The sequence below is a fragment of the Scaptodrosophila lebanonensis genome, unplaced genomic scaffold, assembly GCF_003285725.1.
Source record: "Scaptodrosophila lebanonensis strain 11010-0011.00,11010-0021.00 unplaced genomic scaffold, SlebRS2 tig00000138-arrow-arrow-pilon, whole genome shotgun sequence".
Classification (NCBI taxonomy): domain Eukaryota; kingdom Metazoa; phylum Arthropoda; class Insecta; order Diptera; family Drosophilidae; genus Scaptodrosophila; species Scaptodrosophila lebanonensis.
Window position 1 is genome coordinate 1,724,046 of NW_022060587.1, and position 16,241 is coordinate 1,740,286.

Consider the following 16,241-nt stretch of genomic DNA (forward strand, 5'->3'; position numbering starts at 1 on the left):
TATCATATATGCAATATATTCGCAAAATAATCACTTAATAACGATTTTAGAATCAAAAGATAAATTGGCCATTACGAATTTTGTACACTTATTTTAGTATATATCAGGATTGGATTACTCTGTAACGACGCTGGCGGCGAATATCGTAAATTAAATTGCATTCCCTTAGTCAAGCAGTTCATTGGCTATTTATGTTTACGCACTGCTTGTTTAGTTACGGTTTGAATTGGCGATTCGTCTTAGCGCCAACTGCCTATGATCGCATTTTTATTATTCTTGCCTTAGCAGACGAAACAAACAAATTTTCCATAATTGTTTTTATATATGTACAAAAAAAAAATTATTTTCTGCAGCCGCACGGCTATCGGCCACCTATGGGTTATTTTCAGTATTGCTCAGTGGCAATATTTGCTAGTTGTCAGTGGCCCTTTCTTCAACCTTGACCTGTCAAAGGGAGATTGTCAGAAGAGGGGGTGAAGCAATTTCCGCAAAGAAAAGTTTTCTTGCGTAGCCTCGGCATCCGGATACTTTCTTTTCGCTTGAAGATCGCATGGGAGCAGGTTGTGCCCAATATACTCTGGCTGGCAAATATATGGTCATACATATAGTATAACCTATAGTCCGTTTCAAATTCGGCTGGGCCAAAGCGTTAAGCCTGCTGCAACAAATTTGGAGAATTTGCAGTAATTTTTCACTTCAATTGTGTTAGCAAAAGGAATTCTGCCTGGTGCCACTTCCGGATATCGGGTAAATTTTACTTTTTCCGTTTATTCGCATATAAAATGCAAAAGCTAATGCTATTTCTTCATTGTACATTGTTTTCGTGCAGAATTGGCACTTAATAAAAAGTCCAATCCCCATAAAGGGCATTAACCTTTGCTTATCGCTTTGATGGGCACTTGCTAGAGCGACGACTAGGAAAAGGGAAGTGCACGGGAGAAGGAGGCGTGCTAGAAACGAGATCGGCGCTTCGCTCAGGCCACTGGAACGGCGAAAAGAATCACCGCCTCAGTTGCGTGGATCATATCCGATATGACGGTCGTCGGCTTAAGCTAGGGCACCTGTTTTTTTTGTTGCGTTTCCGTGCACCGAAAAGGTGGCGAAGCCCCAGGTGGCTTTAGTGAAGAGTGCCTGCGTAAAAAAAAAAAAAAAAAAAAAAAAAAAAAAAAAAAATTATAAAAACTATATATATGTAAAACTATACACAAATGTGGGCCCTGCAAAAACAACAAAAAAAGTGCAACCGAGAGAACTAGGCATTTATTTTTTTTCTATTCTTTCGTCTTATATTCTTTTTTTTGGGTCGTATACGGCCTTATACTTAAATTGATCTATATCCGATGTGAGCAAAGCAGCACGGCCGGGTGTGTAGAGAGGGAAAAAAAAGAAATAAGTGAAAAGCAAAGAGAAAAAAAAGAAAAAAGAGAAGGCAACAAAAAAAAAAGGCAAAACAACAAATAAAAACCCCTTTGACTATACGTTTCGAAATAAAATTTTAATAAGCATGGCGACAAGTGAAGGTATGAAAAGTGCATGTTTTTAAAACCAAAATTTCAACATAAAATTTTACAAACAACTTAAAAATCATAATTAATGTGCATGTAAGCAGCAACGAGCCTATGCAGAGCGCCTCAACGGAAAGATCTTTCGACGTTGGACGACAACTGTAAGTAGAACCGTTTGAATTTTATTTACTTTCATGCAGAAGAGCACGCGTACAAAAACAAAAAAAATAAATAAAACACCTGTTCATATGCGTCATATGTCTGCCTGCTGGCCATGTAAAGTCTAATTTCCGCATTATTATTATTTTTTTTTAAATCACCGTAATAACGTTATACTTGATTGCGGTCATTACTTACTTAAATTTATGGCCAATCTTTACAAAAAAAAAAAAAGCGATGCAAGAATTTATAACACTTTAAATATCAACACTTTCTCTTACATCATATTTTTTTTTATTATATTACGATCCATTTCAATTATTAACCATCTCTTACAGCCAAGCCGTTGCTTTACTCACCTTGCTCAATTTATATTTACACTAGTATTTTAAGGCAGTCATATGTTTACCTATTCTGCTACTGGCTACGAATCCAGTGATAATTAGCTTTAGATTTCTATTATCGGTTAATGTACGGTCACTTTTTTTGGAATTCCTTGAAAATTATGATTTTAGTTTTTAATAAAAAGTTTGTAATGTTCGCTTAAATTCCGCCTAACATTGATTTCCGCTAGCCACAGCATGTAGAGGTTCAAAGGGGTCATTTGCATAATTGTTTTTGGATATAAATGACCAAGGATGGGTGGGCCAATACTTCCTCAACACCAACAGAGGAATACCAGATGTGTGTTCACTTGTGTTACGTGGTCTGCCAACCAGCGATCCTTTTGTTAGTCATATTCATGTATATCTTTACCGGTTTTTTTTTTTTTTTTTTTGGCTTCCCCACAGCACGCTTTAACTTTAAATAATAAGCTTAATGAAAGGCCGTATGATTGGAGAGACATCGAACACCACCCACTAGCCGACGAGCCCGAGCCGGAACATATAGCGTGCGCTCTCCAACATACACACACCATCTCGCCTACTCTACTGGGATATGTCCTATACCCGTTACAGTTATAATTTCATTTATTATTTTGGCGCCCAACGTGTGGAGCCCAACTTTTAGTTGTCAATTTTATTTCGTATTTTTGGCTTTCAAATGTTAGGCTTCACAAGAACATAAATATGACTGATACACTTTTTATTCTTTTCTGCAGTAAAATCTTTAGTCTTTTCCAACAATAGCTTCTCGTACGTTAGTCGCAATTAAATTTCTTTTTCCCTTTTGTAGTTTAGCTACATTTTTGTTTATCGTTATCGCTATGTTTTCTTTTAATTGCAACTATCGTAAGGAAAAATAAATCTCTTTTAACGTCATTTAGGTATATTTAGCAGTTAGACGCATTGGACTGCAGGGGATTGGTTCTCTACAGAGGGTACGCCTGACCACGGCTACTGTTTAAATTGCAATGACACTGTATATCTATAACCATTTCTTCTGTCCTTTCTTGTGTACCGCTTTGGTGACTGTCAGACGCATAGGAATACTGGTGAATAGTTTCTTTGAAATGTCAGCAGGCCACGGCTGATAGGAATTAAAGCGATACCAATTCCTTTTTCTATTTTTATTATATGAGTTTCTGCAATTAGACGCATAGGAATTCAGTACGATCGGCTTTAAGAGCTGACTACTGACCACGGATAATGTAGGCATTCAAATAGTAAAAAAAGTTCAATATCATTGGTTTCTAAAGACTTTTTGTTTGCGTTATGGGGTGCTTAGGAATACAGGCTGGGTTAATTTTCTGTAATTGCCGCCTGGCCACGGCTCATAATGAAGACAAGGTCACGTAGGTTTGGCATCAGAATAACACCGTCATACCGGCCAAGCGTTGGCTTGCGTTGAGTTTGGCGTTGTTGTTCTTACGACAAACACCAGTGTTCTTTCCTCTTACCCCGCTTTGGGAAGCAGACACTTACGTACACAGGCTGATAAACACTGATAAGAATCTCTACATATGCTGTTGGTTAAGCGTGAAATCATAGACTTTTGGTTTTTGATCGTTACCGTTTCGCTATATTTATTTTTTTAGGTTTAATTTTTAGTTTTTCGCTTTTGGGTTTGTTGTACCTATATCTTAAGCTGCAGCAATAGTTTTGTTGACGTGCAGACAACAACAACATTTCTTTTTTGGTTTTGTTGACATTTTAGTTTCGCTGTTTTGATTTGGGATTTTGTTTTGCATTTATTCTTGCAAGTGTTTTGCTTGCATATGCATTGAAGTATTAATAGTAGCTTCGAGATGCCACTAAATCGGTCTACAGAAACCAGTGCCGAATCGGCAACTGACCTTTGCTTTTTATGCAAGGGCAACTTACAGGATTTGGAAACATATAGGGTGACTTGTGGACACATATTCCATAAGGCATGCATTACAACGCATTTCCATGCCTCAAATTTATGTCCCGTTTGCAGAGAGGTTTGCATAAGTAAGCCTTTGGCAAAGCCAACAACTTCGGCTTACAACACAAGGGCACAATCTCGACAACAAGGTTCGGCTAGCACGTCCAGTGAGGCAAGGCGAACTAGTGTTAGTCCAAGCCCACCTAATACCGTCAACCTCAGTACTGTTGGTAATTCAAGCCTTTCTCCTGAGGTCGGAGCAGCGATTGCAGAAGCTGTTAAAGCAATGCAGACTGGATTAATGCTGGAGTTAACTGGTCAGATAGGGAGATTACTACAAGAAAATCTTGCAGCTCAATTGTCAGCTGCACCAGCGGCGGCCACACAAGCGGCCCCTGCAGCAACGGCAGAATCAAGAAACATATCGTTAGAAATACCAGATCAGACCGCTTCTTTGCAACAACTATTGGGCATTGGCTCTAACAATGCCATTAACATACCATCAACGGCACCTCCTAATGCATCGCCTCGTTCGATCAATTCTAGCTTGTTGAGTAGACCCGATAAAGTTGGCCAAATCATTACTAGCTGGAAACTTAGATTTTCTGGTGAACGCAGTAGTTTGTCTATTGATAATTTCTTATACCGGGTTGAGGCTTTGACTCATCAAACTTTGGAAGGAAATTTCGATTTATTATGCGGAAATGCTAGTACGCTGTTTGAGGGAAAAGCTAGCGATTTCTTCTGGCGTTTTCACAAGTCCAGTGGACATATACGTTGGCCAGAGTTATGCGCGGCCTTACGCAAACAATTTAGGGACACTCGCACCGACGTGGATATCCGCGAATTAATACGCGATAGGAAGCAGCGCGAGAAAGAAAGCTTTGATGCATTTTATGATGCGATTGTGCTGCTGACTGACCGTTTGCAAACTCCACTGTCGGAGCAAACGTTAGTTGAGGTTTTGAGGCGCAACTTGAAACCAGAAATTCAGCATGAAATTTTGAATCTGCAGATCAACTCTGTTGAGCAGTTGCGGGAAATTTGTCGCAGGCGCGAATGCTTTTTGGAAAGCATTAATCGCACGCAGACTTATCGTAAAGCACTTCCGTTCAGAACTAACGTAGCTGAAGTAGTCAATGGAGGTAATTGGGAAGAGGCTTCTGAGTTTGGTGAAGACGAAGTTCCTTTAGATATAGAAGCGTTAGCATTAGTCTGTTGGAACTGTAGGAAGGAGGGTCACCGCTATCAGGACTGTATTGCCAAAAGAAAAGTGTTTTGTTATGGTTGTGGAGTGGCAAATACCTACAAGCCATCATGTCAGCGATGCTCAAAAAACGCGAAAGCGAGCACCCAAGGCAGTCGACCGCCTCAGATCGCTCACCATTCTCGGTCGACAAACACGGAGTTGTAGACCAGTATCATAATAAAATAAACTCAACTATTGTTGAAAATATACCGGACGTACCACATTTTGAGACTATGCCTGACATTACGTCATGCTGGCCTCACCGAATTCAGATTTTAAAAGAATCCGCCAACTTTCCAACGTATCTTCATCCTGGTAAACGTTCGCGCAACACAGCTAGACTTAAATCTTTTTGGCATGCAGCGAAAGTTATCTCGGCTATTGGCAAAAATGCTAAGGACCAACGTCCGTATGCAGATATTAAAATATTAGGTCGAGTTGTTTCAGGCTTATTAGATACAGGAGCATCAATGAGCTGTATTAGTGGACAATTGGCCCAGGAAGTTATACGTAGCAAGATAGGACTCAAAAAGATTCTTGGCAACGCTTGCACTGCGGACGGCAGTAGTCAAACAATTTTGGGACGAGTGACATTACCAATTGAATACAATGATAAGAAAAAGAACATTGTATTCCATATAATACCTTCTCTTAGTCAAGACTTATACTTGGGCATAGACTTTTGGAACAGTTTTGGGTTACTTCCATCTAATTTGCAATTGGCAGAAGTAGATAGGGGTACACACAATTTGACTTTGGCTCAGCAATCGGAATTGCAGAATGTTATAGCGCAGTTTCCATCGTTTGCCGTAGCTGGTTTAGGTAAAACACATTTAGTATCTCACTCTATAGATGTGGGCAACGCCAAGGCAATAAAGCAAAGACATTTTCCAGTATCGCCAGCGGTTGAAAAACTTTTATATGCTGAGGTCGATCGATTGTTGAAGCTAAATGTCATTGAGGAGTCAGACAGTGCCTGGTCCTCGCCTGTGGTGTTGGTCCAAAAGCCTGGCAAAGTGCGGCTCTGCTTAGACAGTAGAAAGGTGAATGCAGTTACGCAAAAGGATGCATATCCTTTACCACAAATTGATGGCATACTAAGCAGGCTACCAAAGGCAATGTTCATAACGAGTTTGGATTTAAAAGATGCTTTTTGGCAAATCCCACTCGATACCGCATCTCGCGACAAAACCGCTTTTACCATACCAGGTAGACCTTTATATCATTTTAAGGTCATGCCATTCGGGCTCTGCAATGCTCCTCAAACCATGTCCCGCTTGATGGACAAGGTAATACCAGCGGCTCTGAGGAATGAGGTGTTTATATATCTGGATGATTTATTAGTGGTTTCAGATAGTTTTCAGGCGCATATGCATGTTTTGCGCAAAGTAGCTTCTTGCATACAGGCAGCCGGCTTGACAATAAATTGCGAAAAAAGCAATTTCTGTATGCGTAGCGTAAAATACTTAGGCCACATAATCGGAGAGGGAGTAATACGCACAGACCCTAGCAAAGTGTCAGCGATTGTAGATTTTCCTTTACCTCAGAATTTAAGGGCGCTAAGGCGTTTCCTTGGTATGGCCGGATGGTATAGAAAGTTTATAAACAACTTTGCTGGAGTCACTGCTCCACTAACAGATTTGCTGAAGCAAAAGCGTAAATTTACTATGTCTGTCGAAGGAGAAAAAGCGTTTGAAACTTTAAAATCAATGCTTAGTTCTGCTCCACTTTTGATCAGTCCCGATTTTTCCAAACCTTTTTACATACATTGCGATGCAAGCAAGACAGGAGTAGGTGGGGTTCTTGTACAAAAGTCAGAAGCAGGAGACGAAATGCCGATTGCATTCGTATCTAAGAAATTAAACAAGGCCCAAAGAAATTATTCTGTCACCGAGCAGGAATGTTTGGCAGCCATCGTATGTATCAAACGATTTCGTCCGTATGTTGAAGGGCATGAATTTACAGTCATTACCGATCATGCCTCTTTAAAATGGCTTATGTCGCAAACCGATTTACATTCCCGTTTAGCGCGTTGGTCGTTAAAACTGCAGGGTTTTCGATTTAATATTGAGCATCGAAAAGGCAAATTAAATATTGTGCCAGATGCGCTGTCGCGCGTAAACGAGGACGAATTAGCAGCAATTGACTATAATAAGGGCCTAATTGTAAATTTGGACTCAGAACATTTTAAGTCAGCTGATTATCTGGATATGGTCGAGTCAGTTAAAGCCAACAATGACCAGTTTCCGGACTTGAAGGTGGTTGACAATATGCTGTATAGGCGCACCGTGCATACAACGGGTGATCAGCTACACGACAATTATGCTTGGAAATTGTGGATACCTAAGAACTTGGTCGAGGAAGTACTCCGCAATGCCCATGACAATCCGTTAGCATCACATGGCGGGATCCATAAAACGTTGGAACGAGTCCGGCGTTACTATTTTTGGCCTGGTCTTGTTGATGATGTCAAGACGTACGTAAATGCTTGCGAAACTTGCAAGATGACAAAAGCACCGAATTTTCCGATGCGACCACCTTTGGGCAAACCTGCGGAGTCTGAGAGATTTTTCCAACGTTTATACGTTGACTTTTTAGGTCCATATCCTCGGTCACGCAGCGGAAATATTGCCATCTTCATTGTTTTAGATCATTACTCTAAATTTGTTTTTCTGAAGGCAGTAAGGAAATTGAATGCAGAAACGGTTGTTAAGTACATGCGGCAAGAATTGTTTCATACATTTGGGGTGCCCGAAACTATAGTATCGGATAATGGTTCCCAGTTTAAATCTGAAGCATTTCAAAAATTCTTGCGGGAAAACAAAATTTTCCATTCACTTACAGCGGTGCATTCGCCTCAGGCAAATGCTTCTGAGCGCGTGAATCGCTCAGTTATAGCAGCCATCCGTTCGTATATTCGTCCAGATCAAAAAGACTGGGATGAAAGTTTGAGCAGTATCTGCTGCGCTTTACGGTCTGCTGTCCACTCTGGCCTCGGCACAACACCTTATTACATGGTCTTTGGTCAGCATATGATTACTTCAGGTTCAACGTACAAGTTGCTTAAAACGTTGCGTCTTATTGAGGATAGAGCGGTTGTTTTCTCAAGAGAGGATTCGCTCGATATTGTGCGCAGTAAGGCGCTTGAGACAATGAAGAAACAGCAGCAGAAGAACGAAAAAATCTATAATTTGCGGTCGCGTGAGGTTTCTTATTCAGTTGGACAAGAAATCTTCCTTAGAAATTTTAAACAGAGTAATTTTCCAGCCGGATACAATGCAAAGTTAGGACCAGCTTTTGTGAAAGCGAGAGTTCGACGTAAACTTGGAAATTCTTATTACGAGGTCGAAAATTTGCAAGGGAAAATACTGGGTCGTTATCATGCGAAAGACTTGCGTCAGTAAGAATTTGTTTTCTTGCAGCGTCTGGTGTTTTCAATCTTGCGTTTGCTTTGAAACCCAAGATTGAATTTAGCAGGGGGGAATTTGTAACGACGCTGGCGGCGAATATCGTAAATTAAATTGCATTCCCTTAGTCAAGCAGTTCATTGGCTATTTATGTTTACGCACTGCTTGTTTAGTTACGGTTTGAATTGGCGATTCGTCTTAGCGCCAACTGCCTATGATCGCATTTTTATTATTCTTGCCTTAGCAGACGAAACAAACAAATTTTCCATAATTGTTTTTATATATGTACAAAAAAAAAATTATTTTCTGCAGCCGCACGGCTATCGGCCACCTATGGGTTATTTTCAGTATTGCTCAGTGGCAATATTTGCTAGTTGTCAGTGGCCCTTTCTTCAACCTTGACCTGTCAAAGGGAGATTGTCAGAAGAGGGGGTGAAGCAATTTCCGCAAAGAAAAGTTTTCTTGCGTAGCCTCGGCATCCGGATACTTTCTTTTCGCTTGAAGATCGCATGGGAGCAGGTTGTGCCCAATATACTCTGGCTGGCAAATATATGGTCATACATATAGTATAACCTATAGTCCGTTTCAAATTCGGCTGGGCCAAAGCGTTAAGCCTGCTGCAACAAATTTGGAGAATTTGCAGTAATTTTTCACTTCAATTGTGTTAGCAAAAGGAATTCTGCCTGGTGCCACTTCCGGATATCGGGTAAATTTTACTTTTTCCGTTTATTCGCATATAAAATGCAAAAGCTAATGCTATTTCTTCATTGTACATTGTTTTCGTGCAGAATTGGCACTTAATAAAAAGTCCAATCCCCATAAAGGGCATTAACCTTTGCTTATCGCTTTGATGGGCACTTGCTAGAGCGACGACTAGGAAAAGGGAAGTGCACGGGAGAAGGAGGCGTGCTAGAAACGAGATCGGCGCTTCGCTCAGGCCACTGGAACGGCGAAAAGAATCACCGCCTCAGTTGCGTGGATCATATCCGATATGACGGTCGTCGGCTTAAGCTAGGGCACCTGTTTTTTTTGTTGCGTTTCCGTGCACCGAAAAGGTGGCGAAGCCCCAGGTGGCTTTAGTGAAGAGTGCCTGCGTAAAAAAAAAAAAAAAAAAAAAAAAAAAAAAAAAAAATTATAAAAACTATATATATGTAAAACTATACACAAATGTGGGCCCTGCAAAAACAACAAAAAAAGTGCAACCGAGAGAACTAGGCATTTATTTTTTTTCTATTCTTTCGTCTTATATTCTTTTTTTTGGGTCGTATACGGCCTTATACTTAAATTGATCTATATCCGATGTGAGCAAAGCAGCACGGCCGGGTGTGTAGAGAGGGAAAAAAAAGAAATAAGTGAAAACCAAAGAGAAAAAAAAGAAAAAAGAGAAGGCAACAAAAAAAAAGGCAAAACAACAAATAAAAACCCCTTTGACTATACGTTTCGAAATAAAATTTTAATAAGCATGGCGACAAGTGAAGGTATGAAAAGTGCATGTTTTTAAAACCAAAATTTCAACATAAAATTTTACAAACAACTTAAAAATCATAATTAATGTGCATGTAAGCAGCAACGAGCCTATGCAGAGCGCCTCAACGGAAAGATCTTTCGACGTTGGACGACAACTGTAAGTAGAACCGTTTGAATTTTATTTACTTTCATGCAGAAGAGCACGCGTACAAAAACAAAAAAAATAAATAAAACACCTGTTCATATGCGTCATATGTCTGCCTGCTGGCCATGTAAAGTCTAATTTCCGCATTATTATTATTTTTTTTTAAATCACCGTAATAACGTTATACTTGATTGCGGTCATTACTTACTTAAATTTATGGCCAATCTTTACAAAAAAAAAAAAAGCGATGCAAGAATTTATAACACTTTAAATATCAACACTTTCTCTTACATCATATTTTTTTTTATTATATTACGATCCATTTCAATTATTAACCATCTCTTACAGCCAAGCCGTTGCTTTACTCACCTTGCTCAATTTATATTTACACTAGTATTTTAAGGCAGTCATATGTTTACCTATTCTGCTACTGGCTACGAATCCAGTGATAATTAGCTTTAGATTTCTATTATCGGTTAATGTACGGTCACTTTTTTTGGAATTCCTTGAAAATTATGATTTTAGTTTTTAATAAAAAGTTTGTAATGTTCGCTTAAATTCCGCCTAACATTGATTTCCGCTAGCCACAGCATGTAGAGGTTCAAAGGGGTCATTTGCATAATTGTTTTTGGATATAAATGACCAAGGATGGGTGGGCCAATACTTCCTCAACACCAACAGAGGAATACCAGATGTGTGTTCACTTGTGTTACGTGGTCTGCCAACCAGCGATCCTTTTGTTAGTCATATTCATGTATATCTTTACCGGTTTTTTTTTTTTTTTTTTTGGCTTCCCCACAGCACGCTTTAACTTTAAATAATAAGCTTAATGAAAGGCCGTATGATTGGAGAGACATCGAACACCACCCACTAGCCGACGAGCCCGAGCCGGAACATATAGCGTGCGCTCTCCAACATACACACACCATCTCGCCTACTCTACTGGGATATGTCCTATACCCGTTACAACTCGTTGGTAGTAAAATGTTTTTTATAGTATAGAAATAGTAGGGTATATAAGTAGTTCGCGGAGCCTGTCTAAGGAGATATAAAGTATTCTTGTAAGACTCAATGAAGAACATAATAAATACAGCTGCTGGAAGTTGATGGACAGAGAATGTATTTAAAGCAATATATTTCTTTAGAACTATGCTAACAGTATGAATCGTGACATGGGGACAAATGAGCTCTGAAAGAATATAATTAATTCTCACTCAATCGTTGAAGTGGTAACCAAAATGCAGTTTTGTGAATGTTTGCATAAATAAAAATCGAATGAATTACTTTAACTCACCTGGCAGGATAATTAATAGTCCCAGGCCATAGGCCAGCCACTTAAAAGCAGCGGCTACGGCGCAGAGTCTTGCTGTTTTCGTTGTTCCTGCTGATCTGGAAGTAGTAGCTGTTGTTGATTGCCCAGTATTGTGGGTCTGTAGGAAACTCATTATGGGCCCGATCCGATGCATTTTCATGCGCATTGACTTTTTGAAATTATTGCTACAATTTGTTATTGAATAGTTATGTTGTATGATGTCTTACTGGAGTATCATTTAAATGTCAGCACAGTAGGATTCTTAAAGATTTGTTATCGATTTGTATCACTCTGTTTCGTTCTGTGAGTATATGTGTACACGAGTATGTATGTATATATACGAGTGTATGCGTGCAATTATGAACTTAAACGCCACTATGGGCATTAAACCTGTCTGTCAAAGTACGTTGGCGTTGGCCCAGACGAAAGCCGACAGTTGGCCAATTGGCGGCGTTTTAGTTAAGTGCAGACATTCTGTTGGAGCAGCGTCTCTCCCCCTTCCTGGGTCTATTTGCTATAGTTGATGGACTGCTGAATCAATGTGCGATCAATAAAATGCTGGCAAGCAAAAGGCAAACACGATGAGTATACCAAAAAAATTGCCTTGAGCGCTAACTTGAATTTTGTTGTTGATGGCGAAGAAGAGAACAATTTTCCACAGCAATTGTTTTTTATCGATGTCTGGCTGCTGATGTTACTGGGACTGACTGCCGCTTCTATTGTTATTGTTGTAGTTGTTATTACTGTGGCTGATGGGTAGGTTAAAAGTGTTGTTGTTGTTGTTGCTGCTGCTGCTGCTGTTGTTGTAGCCGGTAGCAACTTGAATGTTCCTTATCTTTGCCACCTTATTTTGTCTTTCAATTTTGGAAAAATGCCTCACGCTGCAACTTTTACTTTTGACTTGCCGCAAATTTTTCGGATTTTGGCGCCTTTTATCCATACATTTTTGGGTCTTCTTTATATTTTTCAGCTTCAAAGAATGGGCTTAGCTCTGTGGGCCGATGGCCTGCTGTAAAGAAACGCTTTCTCAGACCACGTTTCCAGGCAAAGTGTTGCTGTTACTGAAGCTTGTTGCTGGCATTTGTGTATGCATATTTATTTGTGTGTATGTGCGTTTTTATGAGTGTTCCCCAGCCAGCCGTTGACCTTGGCTATTTAACTGCTCAGCTTCTGAAATCAGTTTCCCTCCTTTTCTTGTTTTATTGTCGACTGCGGCTGTCATCCATTTTTACCATCCCACAATTTTGTCTTTTCCCTTGCCTTTTTCCCTTTTTCCGCGTCGGCTTTTGATGCCAAATTTATGTGTTGTGCATAAACGTTACCGATTTCTGGTACTTCACTCCCTTTTCAATGGTCCGCAGAAAACTTTTGTTCAAGTATTTCTTTTTTATGCTTCGACTTTATTCTGCTGTCTCTCTTGTTGCCGAAAGTTACGTTTCCGTGGTGTGTTTCCGTAACTTGTTTACGCGTTTTGTTCTTGTTTTTCTTTCGTTTTTTTCTTTTATCTTTTTTAGCATTTATTTTAGTTTTTTGCTTTTTGCAACATTTTTTTAGAAGCCCCTTTCTTGTTGTTCAGATATACTATGTATGCGAGCACACATAGTACGAGTATGTAGGCATATTCATTTAAATATATATGTATATTTATACTATTATGTATGTGTGTGTGTGTGTGTGTTCGTAGGCTGCCTAGCTAACAAGTTGCTGTTCCTTTTGTTGGCTCTGCGCATGAACAAACATTATTTCGTTGTGTGCTTTGAGCGCTTTAAATGCATATGAGTGCGTAGGTGTTTGTTAGTGCTTTGTGTGCATTTAAAAATTTAAATTCGTTTCATACAACTTTTTTCATTCACTTTAATATTTATTTTTCATTTCGTTTTAGGATTTATACCCTCATTATTTGTTTTTTGTTTTGTTTTAAGTGTTTTTAATATTACTGTGCTTTAAGTGTTGTAGTTGTAGTTAATGAGCATTCCTTTTTATTAACTTATTGTATAATTTTTGTAATCGCCTCATTCATTTAGTTTACTTATTTGCTTTTAATATTTGCTTTTATTTAATTATTTTCAACTGCGGCTTACACAATCCATTGTTTTTGCTTTCGTTCTCTGATATATTTTAAATGTGTGTTGGTGTTTTTTTTTTTTTTAATCCTGAATCGCGCTTTTAAACGTTGCTAGCTTGTTGCCTGCCACAGAAATTTTTTCTGAAAGAAAAACAAAAGGATTATTTAAAAATGTGTAGCATACTTTTCGAGGAACACTTCAAAGAGAAACGGTTCGGCTTACAACAAAAACTTTCCCCACCATTAAGGTATATCCATACCACTTTTTATTTTTTATTTATTTTTTCAATGCTCTACAGTGAACAATTGACTGACATATCCATGATGGAGGGAGTAGCTATTGCAAAATACATACATACGGACAGATGGACATCCCAATTGGGATAAGTCTCGTTTTACTACTTATATGTAGCTGGATCCTAAGGAACAAACAACAAATGTCCTGATATTTTATATAGTTCGTGCTAAGGCCAGCCAACAAAGATGATGCAGGCTTTACTAGAGCACAATCGTTTTTATGGAGAAACTCGATCCATGAGAGTTCAATAAAATAAATCGAATTGTGGAAATAGTTTTTAAAGACAACATAATCGAAGCGACGTTTTCATTTTTAACACTGTCAGCACAACGCTTCAAAACTATGAAATTTTCTCATCCAGATACATACTGTCAGACCCGGCACGGCAAACACAAAATTATCAAACATACATTTATTACATCACAACAGGACAACATATACAACAATAGAAACAAAACCAAACAATCAAATCTAAAATGTTGGATACAAACCACCGCGACGAGTTTACCATTAAGCTGCTGAACCGCTATCTGGCAGGTCTTCGCTATCACCTCAAACTAGAAACCTCATTCGAGGAGGTCTACGAGGAGATTGGTGCACTGCTCGACGAGGTGGAGACAACCATACGCTACCCACCAAAAATCTACAACAACACCCTAGAAAATAACGTCCTGATCGAGCACAGGATCGGGCATCGTTGTCTGCGCGAGGTATACAACAAATCGTTCTACGCAAAGCGTGTCCAACGCATCAGACGTAAGTGGGAACAATTGCGAGAAAAGGTTAGCTGCCTAAAGGTCTTAGCCTGCACCGCCAAGAGTCTTCAGGAATTTTGTGATCCCACCGATACAATGCGCAGCTGGGCCCAGCGCGCTGACATTGTGGAGGACTTCGTTGATATTGTGTTTAGGGAGATGCCCTACTATTACGATCTGATCACTCCGCCAAATGAGTGCTAGGATAAGAGCTCGATTCGAAGAAGAGCACAAGCACCTCACCTCTGCCTCCCTTTGAGATTACATTTTGTTATGATTGTTTTCAGCACAGTATTATTCAGTGAATTTTTAGAGCGCATAATGTATAAAGGCAACGCAACAATAAACGGCATCAGAGCATTGCAATTTACTATAAATGTACATACCTATATATGTATATTTATTATTTACAATGAAAGACAAATATGCTTCATAAAGCAAAATAAAAAAGTCAAATCTATTCCTATGCGACAGTTGGGACACGACTCCCATAAATCACTGGGAGTTGGCCGAACGGCTGCAGACATGGCGGGCAAGCAGCATATGCCCCAAACACACAAACACACAAATGCACACACTCACATCGAACGCGCATAACGCCGAGAAGAACACACACACACCATACACATCCACACATACACATACACGCATATACGCACACATATAAATTTGCTTTTAAATGCATGCGCATAAATGTATGCTTTGCTTTTTTTTGTTTTGCAGCTGTCCTTTCATTTCGGGGGCATTTCAAATTGCGCTCTCATTTCGGCATTAAAATTGCAGCAAATACTTTGAATAAATGCCCCAGCTGCATGACAAATGTCTTGCATTATATATAAAATATGCCCCAATGGCAATGGAGAGGAACTTTGTTTGTGTCTGTGTATGTGTCGTTTGTATAGTATGCCGCAAATGTGGCAGTTGCACTTGATTTGTGCACTTGGCTGGGCAGCTGTTGTTGCCTCTGACTCATGAATGATATGATCATAGGTATTTATTGTAATGTCTTCACATGAATGAAACATATGCACATATGAGAATTTTTAAGCGACCCGAGTGCCTCTATGTGTTTTCATAATGGAATATTTATGCCTCCTTTTTATAATATTTGTATTCCTCCTCACATTTTTGAAATTTATGTTCTATAAATTGTGGCATCTGTGAGAAACTCGAAACTAAAAATGCGGGCAAAAAAGATGTTCCTTTCAAAGGACTACATTGAAATTGATAATAAACAAATAAAATTTTTGCTTTTTAAGGCTAAAGATAAAATAAAATTAGCAAAACATTTTTGTTGAAAACAAGGTAGCTATTCATAAGAGTCTTGGGCATGAATGAAATTCCATATTGAAATTTATGGCTAACCTTTTTAATGGGAGTATATATCTATAAAGTAGTAGATCACTATAAAGTAAAAGTGTTTGATAGGCTAAGCTATTAATGGAGCTTGTTCCACACATAAGTACACTAAAGGGTTCCTCGATCGACTTAGTATTTGGATACTTGCCGATTTAAATCTGATATATCGTACCTTTTTTTAACAACAAAGGACTTGCTCTATTTTATTTTATATATTTGATTTGGCGTGCG

General features: G+C 39.1%; 1 protein-coding gene across 1 annotated transcript in view; it reads right to left on the minus strand.

Annotated features, from left to right (window-relative positions):
* The window catches only part of LOC115629314 (neuronal acetylcholine receptor subunit alpha-7), a 250,300-nt gene extending 238,634 nt beyond the window's left edge, over nucleotides 1–11,666 (minus strand). Inside the window, exon 1 of the mRNA XM_030525760.1 lies at nucleotides 11,516–11,666. Coding sequence (XP_030381620.1) covers nucleotides 11,516–11,666 — 151 coding nt within the window. The remainder of the gene's footprint in view (nucleotides 1–11,515) is intronic.
* Nucleotides 11,667–16,241: the final 4,575 nt, after the last annotated feature.